At 40.4% G+C, this 25,116-nt stretch overlaps 1 protein-coding gene across 1 annotated transcript in view; it reads right to left on the bottom strand.

Annotated features, from left to right (window-relative positions):
* The window catches only part of APPL1 (adaptor protein, phosphotyrosine interacting with PH domain and leucine zipper 1), a 34,692-nt gene extending 11,229 nt beyond the window's left edge, over positions 1–23,463 (bottom strand). Inside the window, exons 1-14 of the mRNA XM_063121289.1 lie at positions 23,352–23,463; positions 18,518–18,616; positions 16,811–16,870; positions 14,653–14,724; positions 12,288–12,375; positions 10,299–10,340; positions 8,994–9,052; positions 8,404–8,550; positions 7,548–7,630; positions 7,285–7,443; positions 5,273–5,461; positions 4,139–4,181; positions 2,561–2,617; positions 509–600 (exon numbers count right to left, since the gene is read on the bottom strand). Of these exons, the coding sequence (XP_062977359.1) occupies positions 509–600; positions 2,561–2,617; positions 4,139–4,181; positions 5,273–5,461; positions 7,285–7,443; positions 7,548–7,630; positions 8,404–8,550; positions 8,994–9,052; positions 10,299–10,340; positions 12,288–12,375; positions 14,653–14,724; positions 16,811–16,870; positions 18,518–18,616; positions 23,352–23,405 (1,244 nt within the window). The 5' untranslated portion in view covers positions 23,406–23,463. The remainder of the gene's footprint in view (positions 1–508; positions 601–2,560; positions 2,618–4,138; positions 4,182–5,272; positions 5,462–7,284; positions 7,444–7,547; positions 7,631–8,403; positions 8,551–8,993; positions 9,053–10,298; positions 10,341–12,287; positions 12,376–14,652; positions 14,725–16,810; positions 16,871–18,517; positions 18,617–23,351) is intronic.
* Positions 23,464–25,116: the final 1,653 nt, after the last annotated feature.

Raw genomic sequence — 25,116 nt, 5'->3', positions numbered from 1 at the left:
CATTTGTTATGACTATTTCCAGTCTACAATGCTACAAATAAACTTCCAAATACATCAACATAGTTAAGGTACTCAAGAGAACTTTAGATATAACATAGAACAATAGTACTGCAATATTCTGTTTTAGCCTAATTTTTCGTAGGGGAGGTACAGGAGGAATCCACAGAGGTACAGAGCAGAACTTTAAACAAACCCTGCAAGATAGGGCAGTTTTAGATATACAGAAGTCATCAATTATACAAATCTAAATTATTACTTGGGTGCATCATAGAGGATTTATATAATCTGCAAGCTCTCCCTAACGTAATAGGATAAACTTCTGCAATAACAGACAATGAAATTTCTCTACAAAGCTGAATTTGAGAGGGAAATGCAAGGCAATTTATTACAAGCTTTGATATTTTAGAATTCACTTCAATAACCTGCTGAATTGGATGACTTGCTACCAATGGAACCACCATGATTGACAGAACATGATCATTAAGCAATTTCCCATTTTGCAACTTACACGGCTGGCCTCATGCTCTCATGTCTCTGCTGGAAGGAAGGAGAAGGCGTAACAGCCTCTAGAGCCGACTGATTTACACGTGCAGCAATTTCCTATGTTGACAGAAGCAAAAGAAAAAAATACATGTTGCTTTCCAATTAGATTTGAATATGAACTAGGAAATTAGGACTTATTATTATTATTATTATTAGGACTTTATTAATTTACAGCATTTTCATCCCACTTTTCAACTAAAAAAGACTCCCAGTATGGCTTTCACAGATTAATAATAAGAGGAAAGTGGATTGGGAAGGAGGAGGAAAAAAACAATACTCAGGGCCCAGTTCTTAGTTTCAAAGTTCATATAGGTGTTCTTTCAGACAGGGAAGGGGGAAACAAGCTCCCTACAAGCTGTTGTTCCTTCTCTGACTGATGTATGGTCTGCCCCCTTGTTGTGATGTTTATCCTGGGAGGCAGCGGGTTCCGCTGGCCCTTGGTTCGCTGACTGATGGATGAAGCCAGAATCTGCAGTCCCAGGGAAGTGTCAGTTTGGGCTGTGTGTTCCCTCTGAAAAGGAGAGTGAAGCAAGCTCCATGCAGCTGCTCCCTCTCTGGAGGATATATGGGGCCAGTTCGTCTCCTCCTTGCCATGATGTTTTTCCTGGGAGACAAGGGCTGCAGCCTCCCATTGGCCCTTGGTTCTCTGCCAGCCATACAGCAATGTAGAAGCTATGTGCTCACCATGTTCCCCATCCCTACCCCAAATCATTTTTAACTGTTTTTTTTTGTGTGTAATTACCCTGTGGACATTCAAGCCATTCCATAATAGGCTTTTCAGCAAAAAATAGGAAAGACAAATGGGTGCAAAAGACATATTTCTAAAATATAACTGTTCAGGAAAAGAAATTACTTGTTTCAGTTCTGCTTCACATTTCCCCCCTAACAGATGATTCTTTGTAGCAGAAACGAGGATTTATGAACATCTGAGAGGTAACAGAGGGATACCTCTTGTTCTTCCAATTCCAGTCTTCTCCAGCAGAGGAAAGATACCCCGCTAGTAACTGCTCCACTCAGCCAACTGGCATCAGTAAGGGCTGTGCAGTCCTGCTTCCCTGCAGAACAGTTTCAGCACTGCAGTTGTGCGCTACAGCATCCAACTGGGAATGTAGAAAGCTGCTGCCTCACAACAGTTTTTACATGGTCTGGTATTTCTATTTAGTTACGATTCTGATCTTCACCCAAATGCACCACTTTTTGAATTTCTTTTCCAGAAAAGTAATATTTTAAAAAAACATTAAAGTAAAATCAAAATATAAGTAATCTTGGATAATCAGGGCTGTGTATTGTCCTTAGTATTCTAGCAAGTTCCATGCATCATTTCTGAAACAAAACATGAAATCCCAGTTTTCTTCATCACGGTTGAGTGGAAGTAACTCAATGAAACCCGCTCCACATCAAATAACTCCAACATGCAAGATGGAGGTTTTTGCTCAAGTCACAAGAGCAATTTTTAGTCATTCATTTCTGCTATGTTCGCATTTGGTATGTCAAACATTCATTTACTGTGAAAAAAGATTAATATAGGTTCAGATATGCCAAAATATATTTAAGACATTTCTATAGTTTGGCGTGTGTGAATTGACAAATTAGAGTGACAGCTGTCGCTTTGCCGCCAGAGGAACTGCATCACTGAAACAGGAGTGAAGAGAAAATGGAAAATGAAAGTAGTCATGCAGCTTTAATAGTGTAATTGTATGCATCTTCACTCAAAAGTAAGTTCCACTGCATTAGATGGGGCTTACTTCCAAGTAACTGTGCATAGGATTGCAGTCTAAACCATGTTTTGCTGGTATGTTTGGAAGCTAAGCTTATAAAACAGCAAGAGGTGTTTTAAATGTAAATGCTGGTTTACAGTCAAAGTTTTACACTCCATGCTATGAACAACCAATTTAGAAATAATTTCTCAGTCCAGACTTCAATTAGGGCATTTCATTTAAATGCAGTTTTAACTTTACATCAAGGTTTACACATTCAACATTTATTTTGACATTAAAAGATTACAGAGCCACATTACCTCTGGATTTTCACTTAGGTATATCTGTTTGGAGATGTTGTTTATTGTACATATCCACTGAAAAATAAAGAAAAAAAGATGTAATTAAGTCTGCCATTTTCTACACAAATATTCTTTCTACACTTATTCATTTTTCACCCCTTCATATCACTTCCTCCTATGCAAGTTGATATCTACACATTTTGAAGCATCTTGTTTTTAAAAGAGGTTCAAAATGTGGCGAATGTTCATCTGAACACAAGGCACTTTGAGGAAGATGAATCACAGGAAACTAACAGGATAGATATTCTAGATAATGACTTTTTGGGCGTAAAAAATAAAAAATACTGAGTAACAACAAGCTAACTTTAATACAATCTATTGAAAATAAACTGTTGACAATGTAATGGTGTAGGCACATAATGATTAATAATTAGGTAAAGAAAGTAGATGTTATAGAATTCTATAGATTTGTCCAGTTCTATAGATTTCTATAGATTTGTCCAGTTCTATAGATTTGTCCAGTTCTGTCAACAACATCAGCGTACTGCTGTAATGCCAGCATAATGTTACGATGCATTATCTACCTCAGCCTTTCCCAACTTGGTGCCTTCCAGATCTGCTGGTCTTCAATTTCCACTATCCCCAGCCAGCATGATTGTGGATGATTGGAATTGTAGTCTAACACATCTGGAAAGCTGAGCTAACTGATGGTAAACCCCATCCCATGCTGGTGATGTTGTAGTAAGGGTAATCATCAGTTATAGCCAGGAGTCACACACCTAGGTGCCCATCCACAGGAACATGAAGGAAGCTTTGTGCAACACTTTTTACTTCCATCTTTGAATAATGGCTCCCCCTAACTTCACTAAAACCTGTTTCTGAATCTTTCCCCTTCTTGTTGAGTTTTTTGGGTGCTTCCAGACAATGGAATTTGCAGGCAACAGGCATTCTAAATTTAGCATTTAGCAACTCGACTAGTAGGATCAGCACAGGATACAACTGTGGTACAAAACCAGCAATGTAGCACCAACATTCATGATAGCTGGTATTTCTCTGTGAGGTCTCCTTTGCTGCACTGTGCTGTTTGGCACAACTGCTGGGAGAAATGGCTTTTTAGAACTATGTATTTATTTGAGATGGAGGGAATGGCAAGGACAATTTGTGATATGTCATGGGATCTAAAGTTCAAAAAAGGGGATCTAAAGTTCTAAAGGTGGGGGGGAAGTGAGTAAGAAAAACCAATGAGTGGAGGCCTGGCCTACCATAGAGTATCCCTTGGATCTTGCCCCATGCAAAGTCCTGGCAGTCTTCTTCCCCTCTAAACAGCTTTCATTTATTTTATTCTTAAAAACTACTTTGTACTGACCTACCAGCTCTTACTAGTATCACAAATTAAATTTGGGTGATCCTAACGCAAACTGAAAGCATCTGGTCAAGTTTTACAGTTTCCAAAAGGGTATCAGGGTTCTTCTGGGGTAATCTTAAAACACTAACACATTTATTGTAGCATAAACGTTCTTAGGCCAGAGACAACTTTGTCAGATACACACATCTTTTAAAATTTGTAGTTTTTAACATCCATTTTGAACGGTTTACCTCTTCATAGTCTTTTTTGCTCTCTGCCTGCAAAATTGAAGACCTGTCAGGAAAGGAAATAAGAACAGATTTACTGTACCTTAAAAAAAGGGGGGACTTTTGATTAAATGAATGTTAGCCTCTATTTACTCAACATGCATCTTTCTTTAGTCAAAATAGCATTTACACTTAATGCTCTCTGAACTCCGGATAGGGTACTCCAAATGTGTATTTCATATCTGAAATATTTATCTATGTGTCATGGGACTTAGCATCTCCCAGGTGTGACACTTACCCAGCTGTTCCTATGAACTGAGCTCTACAGACAGCCACCCACTGATACAACTGAGCAGGGGAGGAAAAGTCAGAACATTTGAATCAACTATTGTCACAAGACTTTGGCCCTGCCTGGGTTTGTGCAATAATGCCATCCCTCAATAAAAAGCAATTAGAAGGCAGGGAGAGAATGGAGGAGGAAGGAGAGGAAGTAGCTAAAGAAGATGTCCCGTTGACTTCTACTGGTGGGCAGAAGAGGGCCAACCAGGGAGAAGGAAGCAGGTGAGCAAAGCCCCTCCCCTCTAAGCTGAAGCCATATCCTGTGGGGGCCATATCCTCACAACCTTACAGAAAGAAAATATGCTTACAATAGACAAAACCAATTTAGGGATTTCTGGTAAGGGATGCTGAACAACGCAGCAGAAAATAAGATGAGGTTAGATAAACCAAAAATAATTCTATCGTAGTATCAAAAGGAGTAAATACTCAACATATACTAAATCAGCTTAACAGTTCAAGGGTTTTATTCCAAAGATATACAAACATTTTCTGGACTTCAAATACATTTAATAATACATTTCAGGTTTTAATTCACAGAGCAAAATCAAGACCTGATCAATTTATTTGGCAAGGGAATAGCAGCAGACAACATTTTCGACGTCATTAGTAACAGCTTTACTGTTACCTGCTATTGACCCAAAATGGCGAACAACAAAAATCCATGTCTCCCTCTTCTCAACCCCAAGATATTTTACCCCACTCAACACCATGACGTTTTCTCTAAATAACCTCTCCAAAGAAGCAAGAATTAAAGTGCTTTGCAATTTCTTCTCCAACAGCTACATTAGTTAATACATAAGAAAGAGTAAGAATACAAACTTTTTGCCATCAAAAGATGTTATCTGAAAGCAGTATCTTCTGTCTTCACAATCCACAGCCATTACAGAACAGTTGTCTATATCCATAACAAGTCCTCCAGCTACATCGCCTCTTGCCTGGCTCATGAGGTTTCCACCCTGCGTGAAGTAAAACTGTCTGTCCCAACTGGAAGACACCAGCCCTGTTTTACTGAAATGAGAGCAGATTGTTTGTTATAGATATGGGAAGTCAAACAAAAAATCAGTCTGCCCAAAAATCTGGAGTTACACATAGCCTAAAACAATTTAGTATGATGTGGCTAGTATAAAAAACAGTTTGACAGAGAATACAGAGAGAAATAAATAAGGAAGATGATTAAATGCACCCCAAGTGTCTCAATGTACTGCTTATGCAAAAGTGCATTATCAATGATCTGCTTAGCTCATTTTCAAAAGCTGTTAATTTACACTTTCTCCTTTCCTTAGGGCTTTAAAGAAAAGCATAAAAGATACTGCCCATATCCACATTCATTCAACAATCCCTTAGGTTTCATTAAGCAGAGAAAGCAGTGCTCACTAGTTGAAGGAGAGTGTGGGCATATGTGTGCCCTCACACTGGAGAGAGTTAACTTTCACAGATCCCAGGCCTGAGAGAAGTTCATAAGCCAGTTTTCCGCAGGGGCTGCAGTTTTAGCATTGTCAGAAATGCTTGAAGCTGCCCTTGGATAGTGAAAAGGCTCATAAAAGGCTACTAAAAGTATGGGAAAATGTTTGGATAATGTGGGCATGGTTTCTATTGTTACCTCCTGCAGAAACCAAGAAACTAGAACAGTCTATAACCAAAACCCCAAAGTAGTGGTATTATTTGCCAAGAAATTTCATTTACTGTTACCTTAATGACTCCTGACAGACTGGAGTCTAGTGTTGGACTGGGACTGGGGAGATCCAGATTTAAATTACCATAAAACTTATTGGGTGACCTTGTTCCAGTCACCAACTTGCAACCTAACCTAGGTCACAAGCTTGTAAAAAATAAAATGGGGTGGGGGGAGAACTGTGAAAGGTGGGATATAAATGAAATGAAATAAAGAAAAATTCCAGAGAAGACAAACCACCTTTAAAATTGAGCAATAGCTCATCTCTTTGGAAGTGGGAGCTGTTTCAACAAGCACAATAAATGAAGACGAAGCTGTTCTCCTCTCTCTCTATATAATTTCTTTGGATCCAGCCAAAGAAGCCTGAAGCATTCTAAAAATTAACATATTGTTGAATGAGATTTCATAAGATCAGATACATGAATTTAATCAAATCAGTGTAGTTTAGTGCTAGAATTAGGTCTGTTCAAATCCATACTCTGCCATAAAGCTCCTTGGGTGGCTTGATCCAGTCACCATCTTTCATTCAAACCTACCTTCAAGGCAGGAAAGATAAAAGTGTGAACACTGAAATTAAAAATTGTCTAAGAAATTGGTAGATATGTGAACTATATTACCATAAAACTCCACCAAGTTAAAACAGACTAAAATCAGCTTTTAAAACTTGATTTTGTTCTGACTTTTATACTGCCTGTTTGGTGCATTCTCTTACCCTCCTTATTGCTTTATTATGATTTTATTAGAATGTAAGCCTATGCGGCAGGGTCTTGCTATTTATTGTTTTACTCTGTACAGCACCATGTACATTGATGGTGCTATATAAATAAATAAATAAATAAATTATTATTATTATTATTATTATTATTATTATTATTATTATTATTTACGCTAGTGGTATGCCAGCATAGAACAATTTTGCGTTCCCACATCTCTGGATCCTTCTATTAAAGCATTGCAGTACTATCAGATTTAATTTAATCTTTTCAAAACAGCTTATCCATTGTGGCATTAAACAAGAAGGATACTTGAACAATCTCAAAAACTGAGACATAGGAAATAATCCGGCTACCTTGTTTTTAAATACCACACAATCTGCAGAATCTGACTTATTGTTAATGTACGCCATTGAAACTCTTGTATAGAGGAAATTAATTCTTACTTTCTTGCATTAAGATATCCAGCTTTCCGAGTAAGGTTCCTTTGGGAAGGAAATTTCGTAGTATCAGGATCAGGCAAATACAGTGGGTCACTGGCTATCTCCAAGTCTTCTATAGTCTGCTGCATAGTTTCTACTTCACGATCCATTTCCCTGCGAACACTAAATGCATAAGGCAAAGGTTTTAAGTTACATCACATTAATCGCAAATGTTATTTCAAATGAGATGTTAAGCCATCGATGTTAAAAGAAGGAAGCTAACTTACTCCTGAACACTTGTCCCAATATTTGTTAAAAATTCTTCCAGCTGATCAGAAAGATTTTCTGAGCCCATCTTAAAGAAGCTTATCTTTTAGAAAAGAGAATTTAGACATTTAACAAATAATTTTATTCATGTGCATATCATTTTAGTAAGTCTTTTAAGAAACATTTACATTTTTCTGTTAACCACTTGTGTAAGATTCCCAATTACTCATGATTTCCCCAAACTAAGAGTAATTTCCATTGTAAGGAGGAAGAGTCAGTGCTGGACAAACTATAGTGCAGGAGTAGGCAAGCTGGTGCCTTCCAGATATTTTTGACTACAACTTCCAACCAACTACATCCCAGTCAACATGGCCAATGGTCAGGGATTATGGGAGTTGCAGTCCAAAACATAGAGGGCATTAGAATGCCTACCCCTGGTACAATGTTTAACATGTGCTTAAATATGCTTACTTCTCTCCAGAAAGGTTAGACAGTCTCAATCCTCTGGATTTATCTGCCTAAAAAATAATTAATTTAACAAGGTCCAATTGCTGCAGACAAGTCTGATGGAGAGCATCTCATTTGTCCCTGTAGCAACTGGATCTTTTTATATCAATCAAGTCCTTGGAAGTGCACTTGGCATGCATTGAAACAAACCAACAGTATGCTGAATTTCATGGTACTAACAGATTTTGTTTCTAGAAGCACGAGTAGGGAGGAAAGAGGAAATAGAGAGAAAATGAACAATATTTGATTACATTGTTTCGAGTACACAAAGTACTCCTAAAGCACCAGCAAACCTCAAGCACTCAAGTAAGCAAAATAATTTTACACATACATCTCCATACAGAACTTCTCGTTTTTGAAGATATTCACCTGAGCTTGCATGTATCCTAATAAGGGTTCTAACATAGCAATTTTCTTTTTATATTGCAGAGTATTTAATGCACAGAAATAATGCATCATTGTCTGATGTTGTTTCTTCCGTGAAGTATATACATCTTCTGTAACTTCATACTTGACCTGAAAAAAAACAAAATTTGACTCAAGGCAACAGACTTTGCCTTTAAAAGAATTGTACTACGTGGCATTTATTAAGTAACAATTTCCTTATTATGATCCAAAAAGGAACTAAATAGAAGCCACCTTTTCAAAAGATGTATCTCTCGCTCTCCTACTGACCTATGATTACAAATGTATATTTATTTATTACATTTTCAAACCACCCAAAAACCAAAGTTCTCTGGAGAGTGTACAAATTAAAAATATAATCTACAAAAGGTACTTCCAAAAATCCCACATGACAACCTCACATAGGAAAATAGGTTTTTGTTTTCTTCGCAAGGCAGTCTGAACTGGGTGTATACAACAGTTCAAAACCTCAAAACATGTACATCATCTAAAAATTACTAGATGTAACCATTCTATAACATGAAGCCTAACTGCTGAATTAAAAATTTCTCAACCTTCTCATTTTCTCTTTTTTTTGACAGTCGACTATATCTGGTGATGGCAGCATCATGATCTGAAAAAGAAAGTTACACTGCATTTGAGTAGCAGCTACTAACAATACAAGTGTTTAATTTAATGGGGGGGGGAATAAACTAGTCTTTGTAGAAGTGGTATGTTACTGCCAACAAAAAACAGAAGCATCAAAATCAAACTGAATGCAAAAAGAGAACGTGTTCTCAAAGATGCCAATGAAGGGGGGTGTTTTTTTGGGGGGGTGTTAATAAAGCCAACGCATTTTGGAACAAAGAGCTCCTTCTTTCAGAGGCAATATATCCAAATTCTAGGAACAGGCTAAGCTAGCTTCCAAAGATAGTGGCTGCCTCTCTAACACCATTAGGGAAACTGTCTGGAAAAAGGAATACTTCCTCACTGGCACCTTTGGGAGTGCATTATCATGTTTCACTGCCTTCAACAGAATAGTTAAAACTATGGAATGCCAAAACAAACGAAAAAATCATGACGAAATGCCAAAGCTCCACCACCCCACTTCCACTACTTGATTTACTACAAATTAGCAAATAAGTCTCTGGAACCAGAAATGAGGTTAGTGATAATGCTCAAACTTTTTAAAGCCTCACTATTTACAACAACCCAGTCGAGTTAAAAATAAGTCTTTTAACACACAAGCAAGTTAAGCACCCATCTGAGGTAAGCAACAGGGCAGTCAACTCTTCCCTGCCTTCTCTTCTCCTAGTACGTAACTATAAATAAATTCCCCGTGTTTTCCTAGTAAATAACTTAATTTTCCAGGTAAACAAACCCAATAATAATAATAATAATAATAATAATAATAATAATAATAATAATAATAATAACAATAATAAGCCAGTTATCAAGGTAGAAAGCCAGCAGGGGTGTGGGGGCTATTCAGTGTATTGCACCGACTGTCACAAGTATGAGTATTTGCCAACTGGACAAAAGTCTTGGGTGTGTTCTCAATGTAATGAGCTCTTGGCTCTCGGGGAACAAATTTGTTCCCTTGAAGCCAAGGCTGCTGACCTGGACAAGCTGAGAGAGGCAGAGAACTTGCCCGACAAGATTTTCAGTAGTGATGTCCCAATCCCTTGGTAACACGGATGGGAGAGTGCTATTGCACTCATGTCCTACTTGAGGGTTTCCCCATAGGCAGCTACTTAGCCACTCTGTGAACATTATGCTGGACTAGATGGGCCTTTGGTTTGATCCAGCCTAGTTCTTATGTTCTTATATATCATAATATAAACAGCATGCCCGAAAATAAACATTTAAGATATACTTACCATTGCTGGAGATCTGGAAAACTTCTTTTAAAGTCAGTATCTCTGAAATGAATGCATCTCGTTTAAGGAAGTACGTAATATTACTGCAGTTTTGCTAAACTATAGGACAACCCTTTTCACTTGTTTCAGGTTTCCATCTGTCCTGTTTTTCAACTAAATGAAACAGGTTTCAAAGGAGTCAGCTTTCCACTAAGATTGTAGGCTTGTGTCCGATGGTTGCATGAGTGGAAGGTAACTTGCACAACTGATCTTTCTTTTCAAGTGGTCCCCCTGCAGCATCAAGAAGGACTGGCCCCCCTCCTGTACAGTGAAGATTATGTTATATAGGGCCGCAGCAGTAGAGGGAATTGCCCCAAATCAAGCAGAAGAATGTTGCAAAAGCAGAGCTCTCCAGGTCCAAGACCTGTCTGCATAATTTCAGGTGATCTCCCTCACTCCCACAACTCATTACAGCCCTGTCTAGCACAGCCGTCATTGTTCAGGAGCAGCCCCTAACCTATTGCAGAAGCTTTTTGGGATGTTCAGGGTGCGGCAGAAGGTGGAGAGAGATGAGGAAGAGAAAGATCAGTTATACAAGCTTCCTTCCAATTGCACAACTAGTGATGTGGGGTGGAAAAAATTGCAGTGCTTTATTTTTCCATGGAAAATTTTCCGTTTCGTAAGTTCTTTGGTAAAAAACAGAAGCATGCCAATTGCAAATACAATTTTAGGCAAATGTGGCAGTTTCAGAGTTGCAATTAATGTTTTTCAGGTGATTATCCTTAGCAAGTATGGGAGAGAATCCATATATGTCACTGAAATACATACATGTCTCAGAGTGAAACAGAACTAATAAATAATGTCAAAGAACCTGAAGGCACCCCAACAACGTTAGTGGAAGATACGTGAATTCAGTTGAAATAGGAGTGTTTGTCAGCATATCATGCACAGTTCTTTGTGTTGCTAAAATTAATTAGTGTGTCAACATTTTCAGTACCTTTGGCTTGTTATTCCAATAAAAAAATTCTATGTAAAATAACATCTAAATCACTTTAGGAGTGCTTTAATATTTTTCCCTTAAATATTTCAGGTAAAATACTTATGCACCAGAACAAGAAATTAACATGGGTACATTTAAAATCTTTGTTGTTTACTAAATACATGCATTCAGGAGATCTAACATGCTAAATTAGATTTCCCTAAGGCATCAGGAAATTTTCCATTGAAAATGATCCAATGCAAATTAACCTAATTTGCACTGGAAAATTTTCAAATTCATTTTTTCCCAGAAAACCCATATCACTGTGCACATCCATTAGATATAACACACTGTACAGAAAATCAATTTTAGATATGTATCCATGTTTACTCAAGACAGACTCAGATAAAATGTGCATAGGATTGCAGTCTTACATTTCTAAATGTCTAATAAGCAAAGATTACTAGTACATGAATAGCTCATTTTTTAAATTGCCCCACCTTTCTCCCCAAAAATGACTCTCAAGGCCCCAAAACTACTCTCATTAGTTGTGTTCAAAATCTTTAAAACAATATGTGCTGTTAAATAGCAACATCAAGTAGAGGAATCTGTCCTTTAAGGAAAGCCATAGTTTGTTATAAACTCAAATTATTTGAATAAACATTTTCCTTTCTTTAGGATGATCAATTTCACTACATTATCAGTTTAATAATTCTATTGCTGTATATATTTTAATGTTCATATGAAAGATGCTTCTCCACTTATACCAAGTATACAATCTATGAAATACTGCTTATAATAATTCGCAAAGGTTACAGAGGCATATTGCCTACATCATTCACTTTTATGTGAAATCAGAACCTAAGTTCACAATCATGCGCAAAAGACAGGAAAACATTCACTGGTTTCAATAGGACAAGCGATCCTAACTTTGAATTAGACTTTAGACCTGGGCATAAGGTACCAAAACACAAAGTGGTATTGAATAAGTGACTGTGCAGGCACACTATATATGTCAATAACTCCTGTACCTTTTAGATCTCTTTCCTTGAACTGGGTAATGGGAAACATCATGGCATCGGCTAATTGAGTTGATAGTACTGCATGACAAGAACTGAGCTAAGGAGAGAAAAGTCAAGTAAGTACACAACTTTGTATGGAAATATAGAGATTTCTACTTGCTTATTAAACTGCCATGTGGATGTGAAGCGTGCACATGTATGCAGTCCTGTTTGCTCTTGATCTGTTCCTTGCTTCATATGAGCAAGTAAACAAACCAGGTCCAGACATCTTAGCATGATTTCCAAACCTGGGACTTAGGCCTATAAGAGAGGCGGGAAGAAAGTAGATCTCCAAATGTTTTGCACTTCGACTCCCAGCATGCCTGACCATTTCTCATGGTGGCTGGGGCTATGCTGTCCAAAACATGTGGAGACCTATCTCCTGTGTACCTCTGGTCTACCGCATCCAAACAAGCCAAAATTTATAATGTGAGTCCCAAAACACTTAACATTTGAACTCCACAGTTTTCTGCTCCAACAGAAATCCATTTAACAGAAGGCATCCTCTTTCAGACAGCCAACTCCCTACCAAAATATCCCACCAAAGCGCACGCGCGCACACACACACACACACTTTCTCTCCCATACCACCACCCACTACTCTCAATTCTCTCAAGATCATTGCCTCTGACAAACCTTTTCTCTCCCAATCTACTCCATTTTCCACCTTCCCCCGTAGCTCTGGCTTCACCATTTTCCTCCCACCCATCGCATCCTTTGTTCTGTCCCCCACCTCGCAATCTGCCCCATTTCCCACCCTTCCTCCATGGTCCTTTTTATTATTAAAAACATGTCATTTACAATGCTCCGTCGTTTGAGTCATAAATCCAAAAGATTAAAATACCACTTAACATTAGTTGTGTGAAAGTTCTAGACCTAAGTATAATAGCTGAGCTATGCATTAATAGACATGATAGATGTGTACAAAATTATGCATGGTGTGGAGAATGTGGACAGGGAGACAACTTTCTCCCTCTCTCAAAATACTAGAATCTGGGGTCATCCCATGAAGCTGACTGGTGGGAGATTCAGGACAAATAAAAGGAAGTACTTATTCACATAGTGCATAGTTAAATTATGGAATTCACTACCACAAGATGTAGTGATGACCACCAGTTTGGATGGCTTAAAAGGGGGATGGATAAATTCCTGGAAGAGAAGGCTATCAATGGCTACTAGCCCTGATGGTTATGTGCTACCTCCAGTATCCAAGGCAGTAAATCTGTGTACACCAGTTGCTGGGGAACAACTGGGTGGGAGGGTGCTGTTGCACCATGACCTGCTTTGTTGGTTTCTGGTCGACAGCTGGTTGGCCACTGTGTGAACTGAGTGCTGGACTAATTGGACCCTCGGTCTGATCCAGCATGGCACTCCTTATGCTCTGCTCTTAATTTCTTAGGCCATGAAATGCTGTCAACTTGAAAGATCATCACTAGACTTGTTTTCTTTCAGTTTATCAGGAACTATATTTTGGCTTTTATGTACACCGTTTAAGACAATGGGGCAGCAGCCTTAAAGAAGGCCCTCTGGTGCAATTACAACACTAACTATGAATGACAAGTAGGAAGTCAACTCTTAGCCCCCATCTTTACAGCAGCGCTTTGGCGCCACAAGGCCCCTTGCTCCCACACTTGTGTTCCTTCCCGGCATCTGCACTTTTTTGACACTGGAAAAGTAAAAAAAAATTAAAATGGGGGGGGGGAGAATAATGGGGCCATTCCTCCTCCTTTTTAATTTTATTTTCTGCACAGCTGCGCAGATACAGATAATAAATGAAAAATAAAAACAGGGGGAGAGAGGAACGAGGCAGCCAGAGGAGGATGCAAGGAGAGGGACTGGGCGAACCACGTCTCCTCCCTCTGGCTGCCCGTTACTCTCCACCATTATTTATTTTATTATAAAAAATAAATAAAAAGGGAGGAGGAATGGCCCTATTATTCTCCTTCCCCCTTTTTTTACTTCTACAGAGGTGCAGGACCGCCCATGGCGACCAATCAGGGGGCGCTATGGGCTCCACTGCCAAAGCCACTCTGGAGCAAACCCTTCGTGTAGACGTGCCCTTAGATGCATGAAGAGCAATGCAGAATAAAAATGCATGCCTTGGTGCTTTAGAAACACAATGGACCTTGCCTAATTTAAAGAATCCAACTGGACTTAAAACCCTTTATTGAAAGCATCACAAAAAGGAAAGAGCCACCGGTGTTTTAAATATAGGTTCAGTACGAATTGGACAGTTGAAGAGGATCAGTATGGTTTGTAAATACATAGACAAATGTTAGTATACAAAGAAAGTAATAAGTCCACAATTAACATAGAAAAGCTAAAAAAACCTTACCTCATCTATCACTTTTGCAAACTGCTGCAGAGTGGAATTCATAACTTCATCATCACCTCCCAAAGGGAACCGCTGCCAAAGAAGAAAATTCTTTTACTCAGAAAATAACCTTCATGGAGTTTTACTGTAAACATTCAGAATGATCCTCCAAATTTCTAATAAAATACATGAAGTGCAATGGTACTGAAAACCAAGAAAAAATATTGTAGCACCATAAACACTAACAAATTCTTATAATGTTTTTAATATATTCAGAGAATAAACTTCTGGATAATTATGGGTGAGGAGGAAAATATTTCTGGAACTTTTTGAATGGGCTAAGTTCATAAAAAACCAGGTTAGCTAATTTTAGTAGATTATACTCTGTATAAAAGCTTTCAATCACTTAATTAAATCATGCAAGTATTACATTAAAATCTGCCTAAGTTGATATGAAAACAGACACATCAAAATTTGACAAAAAAATGACATTTATGGCAGTCTCAACTTGAGACGCTGGCTCAGTTGAGACAAGACGTTTCTCAACAGTGGTTTTAGAACACCATGGTGGAGTTTTTACACCACTGTTGAGAAATGTGTTGTCTGGCAAGAAAATCCACACAACAGTGGAGGTTTTTTTTAAATATCAATGCTGTGCAGAGGAGAGTTCCAAATCATTGTGTTGTGTGTCATGTGGCGGGCTCCGTGGAGTTTTCCCCGTGTCTACGGAGTTGCCAGGCAAGAGTGGCAGAAACTCCAGGTGCTCTTGCCCTGCCCGCCTCAATTGGCATGGGAAATAAACCCATCGCAGGTAACCACCAATCATCCTATCCCTTGGTGGGGTGGAATGATCAGGGGCGCCCCACACGTTTCCAGGGATGTCCATGTCCCTTCACCACCACCCGGCGCCCTCAAACCATGTGGAGATCGGCTCGAGGGGAAGGAAAGAGCTTACCTGATGCTCTCAGGGGAGAGCCCGAGCGCCTTCCATCCCCTCACGCCAATCTCCAAATGCTTCGCAGGGTGGGGGTGAAGACGATCTCCCGCGACTCAACATGTATCATCAAACCAAGACAGATATCCTTCCTCCACTTGTGGATCTCAAGGAGTGTTGTATGAATATGTTCTTTTCCCCCTGTACGTGACAGGGGGAGAAGGGCATCTCCTTCCGTATCCTGAGATCCACAAAAGGAAGGCAGGACATTTCTCCCGGATTGACAATAAACGTCAAGCCATGGGAAATATCTTCCCCCCAACCCATGCTGCACTCTATTGGACATCGGGTCGAAGAGATGAATGCTCTCTTTCCACCCCCTCGATCCGATCTCCAATAGAGTATGGCATTGGGGGGGGGGGATTTCCTGCAGCATGATGTTTCTCGTCAAGCCGGGAGAAACATTCTGCCTTCCTTTCAGTGTGGCTACAGTAACCTGCAGTGGGGCCTCCTTACTGACTGCATCCCGCTACAGATTGCTTTAGCCATGCTGAAAGGGGGAAGGGGCGGATAGATCACTTTTCCTCCAAGGAGTGATCCAGGCACCACCACCCCTCTCTCCCTACAGCAACAGCTGTAACGGCAACAGATGCGCCGCACCCGTCACCCTAGCAACAAGTGGTGGCCCCTCATTGCAAAATGGATCCATCTGCCAAGGCCGTCGCCTTCTTCCTTTGTCAGAGAAATCCATTTTCCAGGGAAGCGCAACAGCGGCACTTGTTGCTAGGGCGACAGGTGTGGTGCATCTTTCGTCTCTTTCCCCCGCTCTGCCCCTCCCCATGGAATGGTAGCACCCCGATACAGTAAGTGGGAACCAGCGCCGCCATTTGGTGGGGAGGGCGGGGGGGGGGGGGAGAAGACTACCCCATGCAGCAGGGGAACTCCACCCCACGGACAACTTTTACCATGAGGCTTTAAAGCGACATGCTACAAGTCTACACCACTCAGTCTGTGGGGTGGCCTTCCCACCAAACTGTCATCCCAATGCACCCGTTCGCTTCTTTACTAATCAGCTCTTGAGCTTTTAATAAGCAAAAATTAAGCAAGTGAAGCTTTTCCTGCACGAAGATAAAAGAATGGGGAAAACTTCCTGCATACCAGACTAGTATTAAAGATACATGAGCAGACCCAATATAAGATGTTGGCAACTCTAATTCAATATTTCATTCTGCAAGAGAACTATACCTGCTTCTCGTATTCTTTCAGAAGCTTCGAAGTCAAATGCGTTGCTGCACTTAATTCATTCTGGTTAAGAAATAAATAGACCAAAAACACATTTTATTTTTTGCATTGATAATGAAAAAATATCATACATTTCACAGATACACAACATGACCACAATGGGCTAGCCTAGGCATGTTCTGGATTATTTAATCGTGGTCAGTGGTGCTTAGCTATTTGGTTTCGGGGGCTTTTTTTGTCCCACAATCATACATTTCACATTTTTAAAGTAATATTTGTGGGTAACAGGCTTTTCCAAGATAGACCAACAACAAAGAATCAAATTCAAAGAAATTTGAGTGGGCCATCATTCAAAACAGAAGGCGACATCATTCCTTCTTATAGCAGGAATGCTTCAGAGCCTCTCAGCACAGGAGAGCAAGTGAACAAGACTAGAGAAGAAGGAAGGGAAAGGGAGTGGCAGTTGAAAACTGAGATTAAAGAACAACAAGAAAACAATACAGGATGGCAAGAAAAGTAGTTGGAAAATAAGCAGAAACAGAAAGCAAAGATGACCCTGAAGGATGTTCAAAAGAATGGGATGGTAAAACAACAAGTTTTCACTTTGTCTCCTAGGTAATGTGGGTCTTTTCTGATGGGAAAACAGATAAACTGTTGTGCAGTTGGGGTTTAAGGTGTATCTAGAAGGTTGTATCCAATGTTAGTCCTACTTAGGGTAGACCCACTGAAATGAATATGGCTTAAGTTAAGACTAATATTGGATACAACCCAATGTCTAATAAGGTTAAAGTTTACTGAGAGCCTGGTCCTGTTCTGTGTGACTTTCCTCTGGTTGAGTATGCTGGATTATGATCTCAGTCAAAACCAACAAGAGCAACTTTACATGATTTCCCACTTGGACTTTCACTGAACAATGTTATGGTGTGTCATTCCGCCATGTGCACAGGCAACATATTGTTGCAGGTCCTACTTGTGTATGCTGTTAACAATAGCATAATCCATAGTAATTTACTTGTCAACTAATGAACATTAACAATGCAAAGTTTAAACCTAATTAGAAACAACCTGCCACAAAACGTTTATGCAGTTTTGTGGCATGGGCATAAAACAAGATGTGCAATTTCAAATAAGCTTTGCTTTCTTACACAATGACAAACAATACCATCTCTCTCACGACACACCTGAACAGCAAGTAACAGGGAACTATTACAGCAAAACAGTTCTCTCCCCACTCTCTCTCTCTCTCTCTCTCTGATCCCCATCACACACAGACTGAGTTTGGACAATCAGCTGAGGAAACAATGCAGGGTTGGTTGTGCCCCCCCCCATTGCCATGCATGGGACTGAGATTACCCTAATTACCCACCCGACGACCAGAACTACCCACCCTACAACCTCTAAGCAAGCCATAGGTGAGTGAAAAGTCGCTAGGCCCACCAGGTTCAGATGACGTCAACTCATGATGCAGGTAATTAAGGTAATCCCAGATGTGCAACCAGCACATGCAGGGGTGAGGGAAACAACTGATGCCACACTCTTTCCCCTGCCGATCATATGAACGTCTAAGTGGCTAAGTGAAATTATGAGAATTAAAGCTTTGTCTCTAACCCTCATGACACTGTATAATACAGAAAACATCAAATCAATTACATAATTATGTAAAAATGGCTCATGATTAGCTAACTTCTGCATTTAGAATAATCACTTTACCTGTGCGTCATAAATTCGGTGCATGGCTTGATACAACTGGCTAATGTATCTGGAAATAGCTGCAGCATCTTCTTCAAATACACCCAACAATGAACGTGTCTAAAAACAATTGGAGGAAATATACATTTTTATTAACACTACAATCATAGACTTGCAGCTAGATTCAAAGAGGGCACCACCAAATGTGTGGACAACCCAAACATACTATATAATGTATTGCTACTAGTCCAGATGTTTGGTACTTATCTAATTGTCATCAAGCAGAAAGCAAACCTTAAGCCAGTGCAAGATCCCACTAAGCCAGAGAATACTGACAAGGCACAAGAATAATTCAGCATGATCTTAGTAAAGATAACTAGTCTTTCACTATTAATGCCTATTTAAAATTTTAATGAAGTTATAATACTAATGCCTATTCACAGTTATCTAACAACATGCTACTTTGAGGAAGGAAGCGCCACTGAATTGTCCAATTCCAGACGCACTAATTCGAACTCATTTCCAGCACTGAAGTGCTAACTTCCCATTGTGCTAGCTGTCATTCCTGCTAGCACAACGTGATTGGCACTGTGAAAACTGAGCAAAGATGGCTGCGGTCCTGTTGCTGGGACTGGAGCCTGGAGTTGCTGGGAGAGATCTCAAGAACAACTTTTTAAAACAACTTGCTTGCCACTTTCCAGAAAACAGTACCTGGCCTGTTATTTTTTTTGGGGGGGGGGAAGCGCAGTCGAACACTCAAGGTCGGGGCTAATTAGCAGGATGGTGCTGACTGCCTTCAGCTGTAGGAAAAGCGGTCTGTTGAGAAGGGCTCCCTCCTGATGGAGGCCGGAGAGAATGCTATGGATTGACCTTTGCGGGTCATCGTATCTGCTGAGTTAGTAACTGGGAGTGGGCTATCTTCCCTGGAACTGAACGTAAATGGAATGGGGAGATCCCTTTCAAGTGAGGATAGAACTTGGCCTTAGTTAGGATTTCCTCTGTTAATTCCTGGCTGCTCTAGGGAACAGCCTGTTGCCTTTGGGCGTAATTTACAGTGGTTAATTGTTTTAGTGCTGCTACCTACCTCATTCCCTTCCCCTTCCTTCCCTCGTCTGTACTTTTAACTGTATGCTTGACTGAAGCCTTATGTGGCAAGTTTTAGAGTTTTAATAAACTGCTTCGTCCTTATTCATTGTGTTGTTATTTTCCCAGAGGCTGGCTTCTGCCATCTTGGCATGCAACAAGGGAGGTGGGTAACTAGGTAACCGGACTGTTGATCCAGAGCCTACCTTGCAGGGAGGACAGGTGGATCCTGACCTTCCTTCACAGGCACTAGCTGATTGGAAGCATCGGACATGACTCTCTCAGTTCTACTTTGTCATGATGGTTTAACTACAGCTAAATCTAGTCTAAATTGATTTTGAAATTTAATTCTTAATTAAGCTTGAATAAATGTCAGATTTAAAATTAAATTATAAATCAAGCTAAGCTTGAAATATAGATATGTTTCTGATCTAGGTATTACCTGAGCAATTGAGGTGCCCTTTATAGTCGGATGTTCAAAGAGATTTTTAAAAACTCCTTCACCAAAATCTCATAATTGTGAGATAAGAGGATCAGCCCTCTTACGGATTGATAACGGCTAAAAGAGAGGAAGCCAAGATAGCAAAAGAAGAGATTTTAAAAAGATTCTCTAGGCCTGAGGCAGAACACAACAAAGTAGCCTCCCTCAACATGGTAGGCTCCAGATGTTTTGGACTTCAACTTCCACCAGCCCCATTCAGCATGGCCAATTGTCACAAATTCTGAGAGTTGTCATCCAAAACATCTGGAGGGCAGCAGGTTGAGGCAGGCTAAAATAAAGGTTTATAAAATTATGAAAGTTAAGCAAATTCAGTGCTTTGAAATGCAACTGATTAACTGAAGTTTGCTATGCTTACATTTTATTTCACACTGACAAGTCCTGTTTGAAGCTTATTACAAAAATGTCTCTCATTTAGCCAGCAGTGGAAGCTCTATTTATTTATGTATTGCATTTATATACTGCCCCATAGCCGAAGCTCTCTGGGCGGTTTACAAATGTGTTGTGTTCAATGGGTAATGCACTTTCCTCAGGGTGGCTTTCAGAGAGATTAGTGGCCATAAAACCCTTTGCAATTACAATATCCTGTTACTTATTCAGCTTTGCAGATTCCAGTCACAAACGTTACCAGCCTGCACATACCTGTGTATAACAGGGTTACTTGAGCAATGGTTTTTGCAAGATACTGGCCTTGAAAGTAGTTATCCACTTTGTCAAGACTAGCCAATTGCAAGACAATACTAAGTCCTTGTTTTCTTGTTTATGCCACTTAACTCAAAAGCAAGAAAAGTTGTATATTAAAGAGATATATGGCTCCTAACTTAAATTCTTCTCTTTTCCAAAGTACAATAGTATGTTACAGAGATCATTAAATGTTTCCAAAATGCTTCACATATATTGTTTTATGTGATGTAACAGCAGCTTTTCCAGATAAAACTGCCTAAGAATGATTTGGTTCACATTTAATGCCAACTTATGGTTTGATGTTACAAGACTGAGCTTCAGGGCTGCACTTATTTTATTTATTTATTTTATTACATTTATATACCGCCCCATAGCCAAAGCTCTCTGGGCGGCTCTACCCCTTCTGTGCTCTGCTTAATTAGTTACTTCCTGGTTTGAGCTATACCATGGTTTGAGCTATTACTGCCCAGGGAGCTTATACCATTGGGTGGTATAAAAATGCAATAAATAAATTAGTTACCTGCATTACCAGTATTGCAAATCCATATCAAACCCTGCAGAGCATGCAAGCACAGTGCTTGTTCCTATAACACTAAACCATGGTTTGGTGTTAAACCAAACCATTCTCCCTCTCTTAGCCTTACAACAGCCCTGAAAAAGCAGATTGTCTAGTACTGCACAATTTGGGGCAGGACACATTGAATGGGCCAGTTCACACAACACAGCCAGCTCATTGAGGGTAGCATGTGCGACCACCGTGAACTATGCAAGGGTTGTTTAACCCTCAAATAACCCATGGTGGCTGGGTTCAGATCACAAGCCTCAACTGCATCAGATTTGCATTTTCATAATAGCAGTTGTGCATGCCCTGCATGCGGGTAAACGAACCACAGTGAGCCCGACCTGTCATGCAAACCAGGTCAACTTGCTTACATTCAATGCTTATGTGAGATTTCAATCATAGCTGACTCATAGCTCACAACCTTAGCCACAATGCTACACCAATCTAGAACTGTAAATATTTTTTAAAAAACTATCGCTAAGTTTATCTGCAGAAAATTCTACACACATTCTATATTCATATAAACTATAGTATTTTTAAAAGTTTACTGATTTTGACAGAATATGCACATGCCATTAAGTCCTGGGTTTGATAGAACTCTTGGAGGTGTAGGGGTTGTACATAATGCAATTTTTTTTGTAAAGTTAGTAGTTAAGGCTACAGTCCCAATCTCACTCACAAATAATCCCCACTCACTTCTGAATCAACATGCACAGGATCAGGATACCACAGTGATATTATGGTTACAGTACTGGTGCCATTCAAAATGAGTTCCACTAAAAACTGTGTAAAGGCTAACTTATCAAAGTTATGCCTATCTTTTATGACATTTGCACAGTAACATGCAGATAAGAACATAAAAAATAGACTGCAAAGCACTGTTCAGATAGCTGTATAGACCAGATCCATATAAAGTGTTTAATATCCTATTTAGCAACAGATGAGATGACGTCAACTCTTCAAAGGAAACAGAAGATACTACTCAGCACACCATCCCTTCCCAGTCTGCATACAAGTGCTGATCTTTAATGGTTGCAACAACAAATTCAAAACTTTTTTTAAAAAAATACGGATCTTCACTCTTGTCTTAATGAGAAGAAAGCAGCAAGTGCCAGGTTGTTGAGCCAGAACATGGCTCACAATAACGTCATCATTTTTCAATAGAAAATATGGATGTATAACTGTGTCCTACAGCCCAACTCTAAACACATCTATCTAAACACATAGTCACTTTGGGACATAATTCCAAATAAATATGCATATGGGATTGGTACATATAGAGATTAACCTTCGAACAGGTTTCACTACAAGTCAACTTAGTTAACACTGCATTAAAGATGATGATTTCAAAGGTAATGATAAACGCATTCACCTAAGGGTGTGGTGGGGAAACTGATGCAGCAATTTAAGCAATTACACAACTAGCAAGACAGAAAAAGATTTCATCCAGATCTAGTGCCCTTTTCACATTACCACGTTTGACTCCATGGAAGTAAGAGCTACAGAAAAGTGTATATAATACTGTATAACTTACGTTGACACTAAAAGCCTCCTATGTCAAAGAAACATTCCCTAGTAACCCAAATATATGGGAAGAGACGCTGGCTCCCTCTCTACTACAAAGACCCCCAACATCTAAAAAAAAGGGGGAGGAGTATACTTTTTTTTGGTCCCCCAGCAAGCCCTCCCACCGGTGGCAGCTTCAAAATGGGATCATAAGCCCAACTGGTGTCTAAAGGCTGAGCCCGTACAGAAGGCCGCTTCACCACGCATCCTACTAGGGATTTCATAGCACTTCTGCCCCCCGACGTGTACCACAACAAACCTTCCTTTTCCGTTTGGCTGGATGCTATGGAGGACGAAGTGGCGCCGGAGTGCGAGAGTGGACCCCGGGAGAGTTGGCCACCTGTCCAGGAAGTTGATATTCCGGATTAGTTAAAGCGGTGCAGCCAAAAAACCAACCCCCGCCTCAACCATCCTCATCCCACCACCTGAAAGAGAGGGCCCGAGGTCGCCTCCTCCTTTACCTGGGGACTATCCTCCAGCGTCTCCTCGATGGGCAGTTTGTCTATCCCAGGCATGTCGACGGCTGAATCTCCTCAGGCCAGGCCTGCCAACCCCCCTCTACACCGCGCCCAGCTGACGGGTCGTCGTCGCCTCCGTCTCCTCCTGCCTCCGCGCTCGCTCGCTCGCTCACCCTGCCTCTCTCTCCTCAACCACAACAAGCCAAACCAGCAAAGCTCAGGAAATCCCGCCCCGGCACTTCCACACGGTCGGAGGCTCCTCCTCGGACGCGGACTAACCGTCGGTGGTGCTGCGCTTCTTCCTATTGGCTGCATGGGCGGCCAATCTGTCGTAAAAACGAGAGGGCGCTCGGGCTTCTCCGGCTCCTTCAATCCGGATTCGGTCTTCTTCGCTAGCGGGAGGCTTCCTGGCGGGGCGCGCTCTTCTTAGCGTCTGATTCTGCATGCCTCAGACGCTGGAAAGAAAGCAAGGTTCCGGCTCCGTCGTTCGATGGGTGAAGAGAGACCATTACTTATATGGCTGCAATCCTGCGTTTGCTTACCTGAGAGTAACACACGCACACTACCCTTGAGCACAGTGGTATTGATTCTGAGTAAACATGTATAGTCTCATTGCGTGTCATTCCGATCGCTTCAGTTGTCATTTTCTTCCCTTGCCTGGTCTCTCCTTTTAAAGTAGGGCTTAACACAACACTCTTATTATGGCGGTGGCAATTGTTATTACTAGCAAACAGACCTGGTTTTGCAGGGGTTGGAATAGACCTTAGTTTGACTTACATGGAATTGGATACATTACGTTGGCCCCTTCTGAACAAAGCTATGCCTACTGGCACCTTTACGCATGTAAAGGGGTCTGTTTACTCCTTTACCCTGAGGGCTGAGGACTGCCACACACTAGTGGAGATGGAGAAGCCATCTCTTGCCCTATTAATCTCCCCTAACTTCAAACTGTATTGACTCTAAATATATGCATCGATTTAGGAAATCTGCCCCTAGTGATTGGAGGTGTTACTGCAGGCTTAGTGCGTGAGAAGAGCCATGCTGGATCAGACCAAGGTTCCATCTAGTCCAGCATTCACACTGGTCAACCAGCTGCCCATGGAAACCCATAAGCAGGACATGAGTGAAGCAGCATCCTCCTACCCATGTTCCCACTCAGCATACTGCCTCTGATACTGGAGGTACGATAGAGCCATCTAGATTAGTAGCCATTGATTGCCTACTACTCCAGGAATTTCTCTAACCCCGTTTTAAAGCCATCCAAATTGGTGGCAATTACTACATCTTGTGGTAGCATTAGCGAATTCCATAGTTTAACTATGCACTGTGTAAAGAAGTATCATGTCTTCAACCACATGGACACATTTACATTAATTAATGCATTTTATAAGCAAAATAATCTTGAAGTGCACACCCTTAGGGTCCCCTTAATATGCATACCAAGTTTCAGGTGTCTATATTTCACAGTCTGGGCACTGATAGACACACATCCTCTTTTATTATTATAGGTTATTATTTAAATAATACAGAGTAGCTACTGTATTATTTAAATAATACAGAGTAGCTACAGAGTGTTTTTAATGAGCTGGGAGCTCTAAACATACATCACTTAAAGCAAAATCATATTTATGATTTTTCAGAAGTAAGACTCACTATAGCTGGGATTCCTTCTGGCTTATGACCAGAGTTTAGTTCAAAAGTGCAATGTTTAGGACAAGTTGGACCCTTTCTCTTCAGTTTGTTTGTAGGTCATTCGGCTGACACAAAA

The sequence above is a fragment of the Elgaria multicarinata genome, chromosome 3 (assembly GCF_023053635.1).
Source record: "Elgaria multicarinata webbii isolate HBS135686 ecotype San Diego chromosome 3, rElgMul1.1.pri, whole genome shotgun sequence".
Taxonomy (NCBI): domain Eukaryota; kingdom Metazoa; phylum Chordata; class Lepidosauria; order Squamata; family Anguidae; genus Elgaria; species Elgaria multicarinata.
The sequence above is the reverse complement of the archived record's forward strand: the minus strand, read 5'-3'. Positions and strand labels throughout refer to the sequence as shown.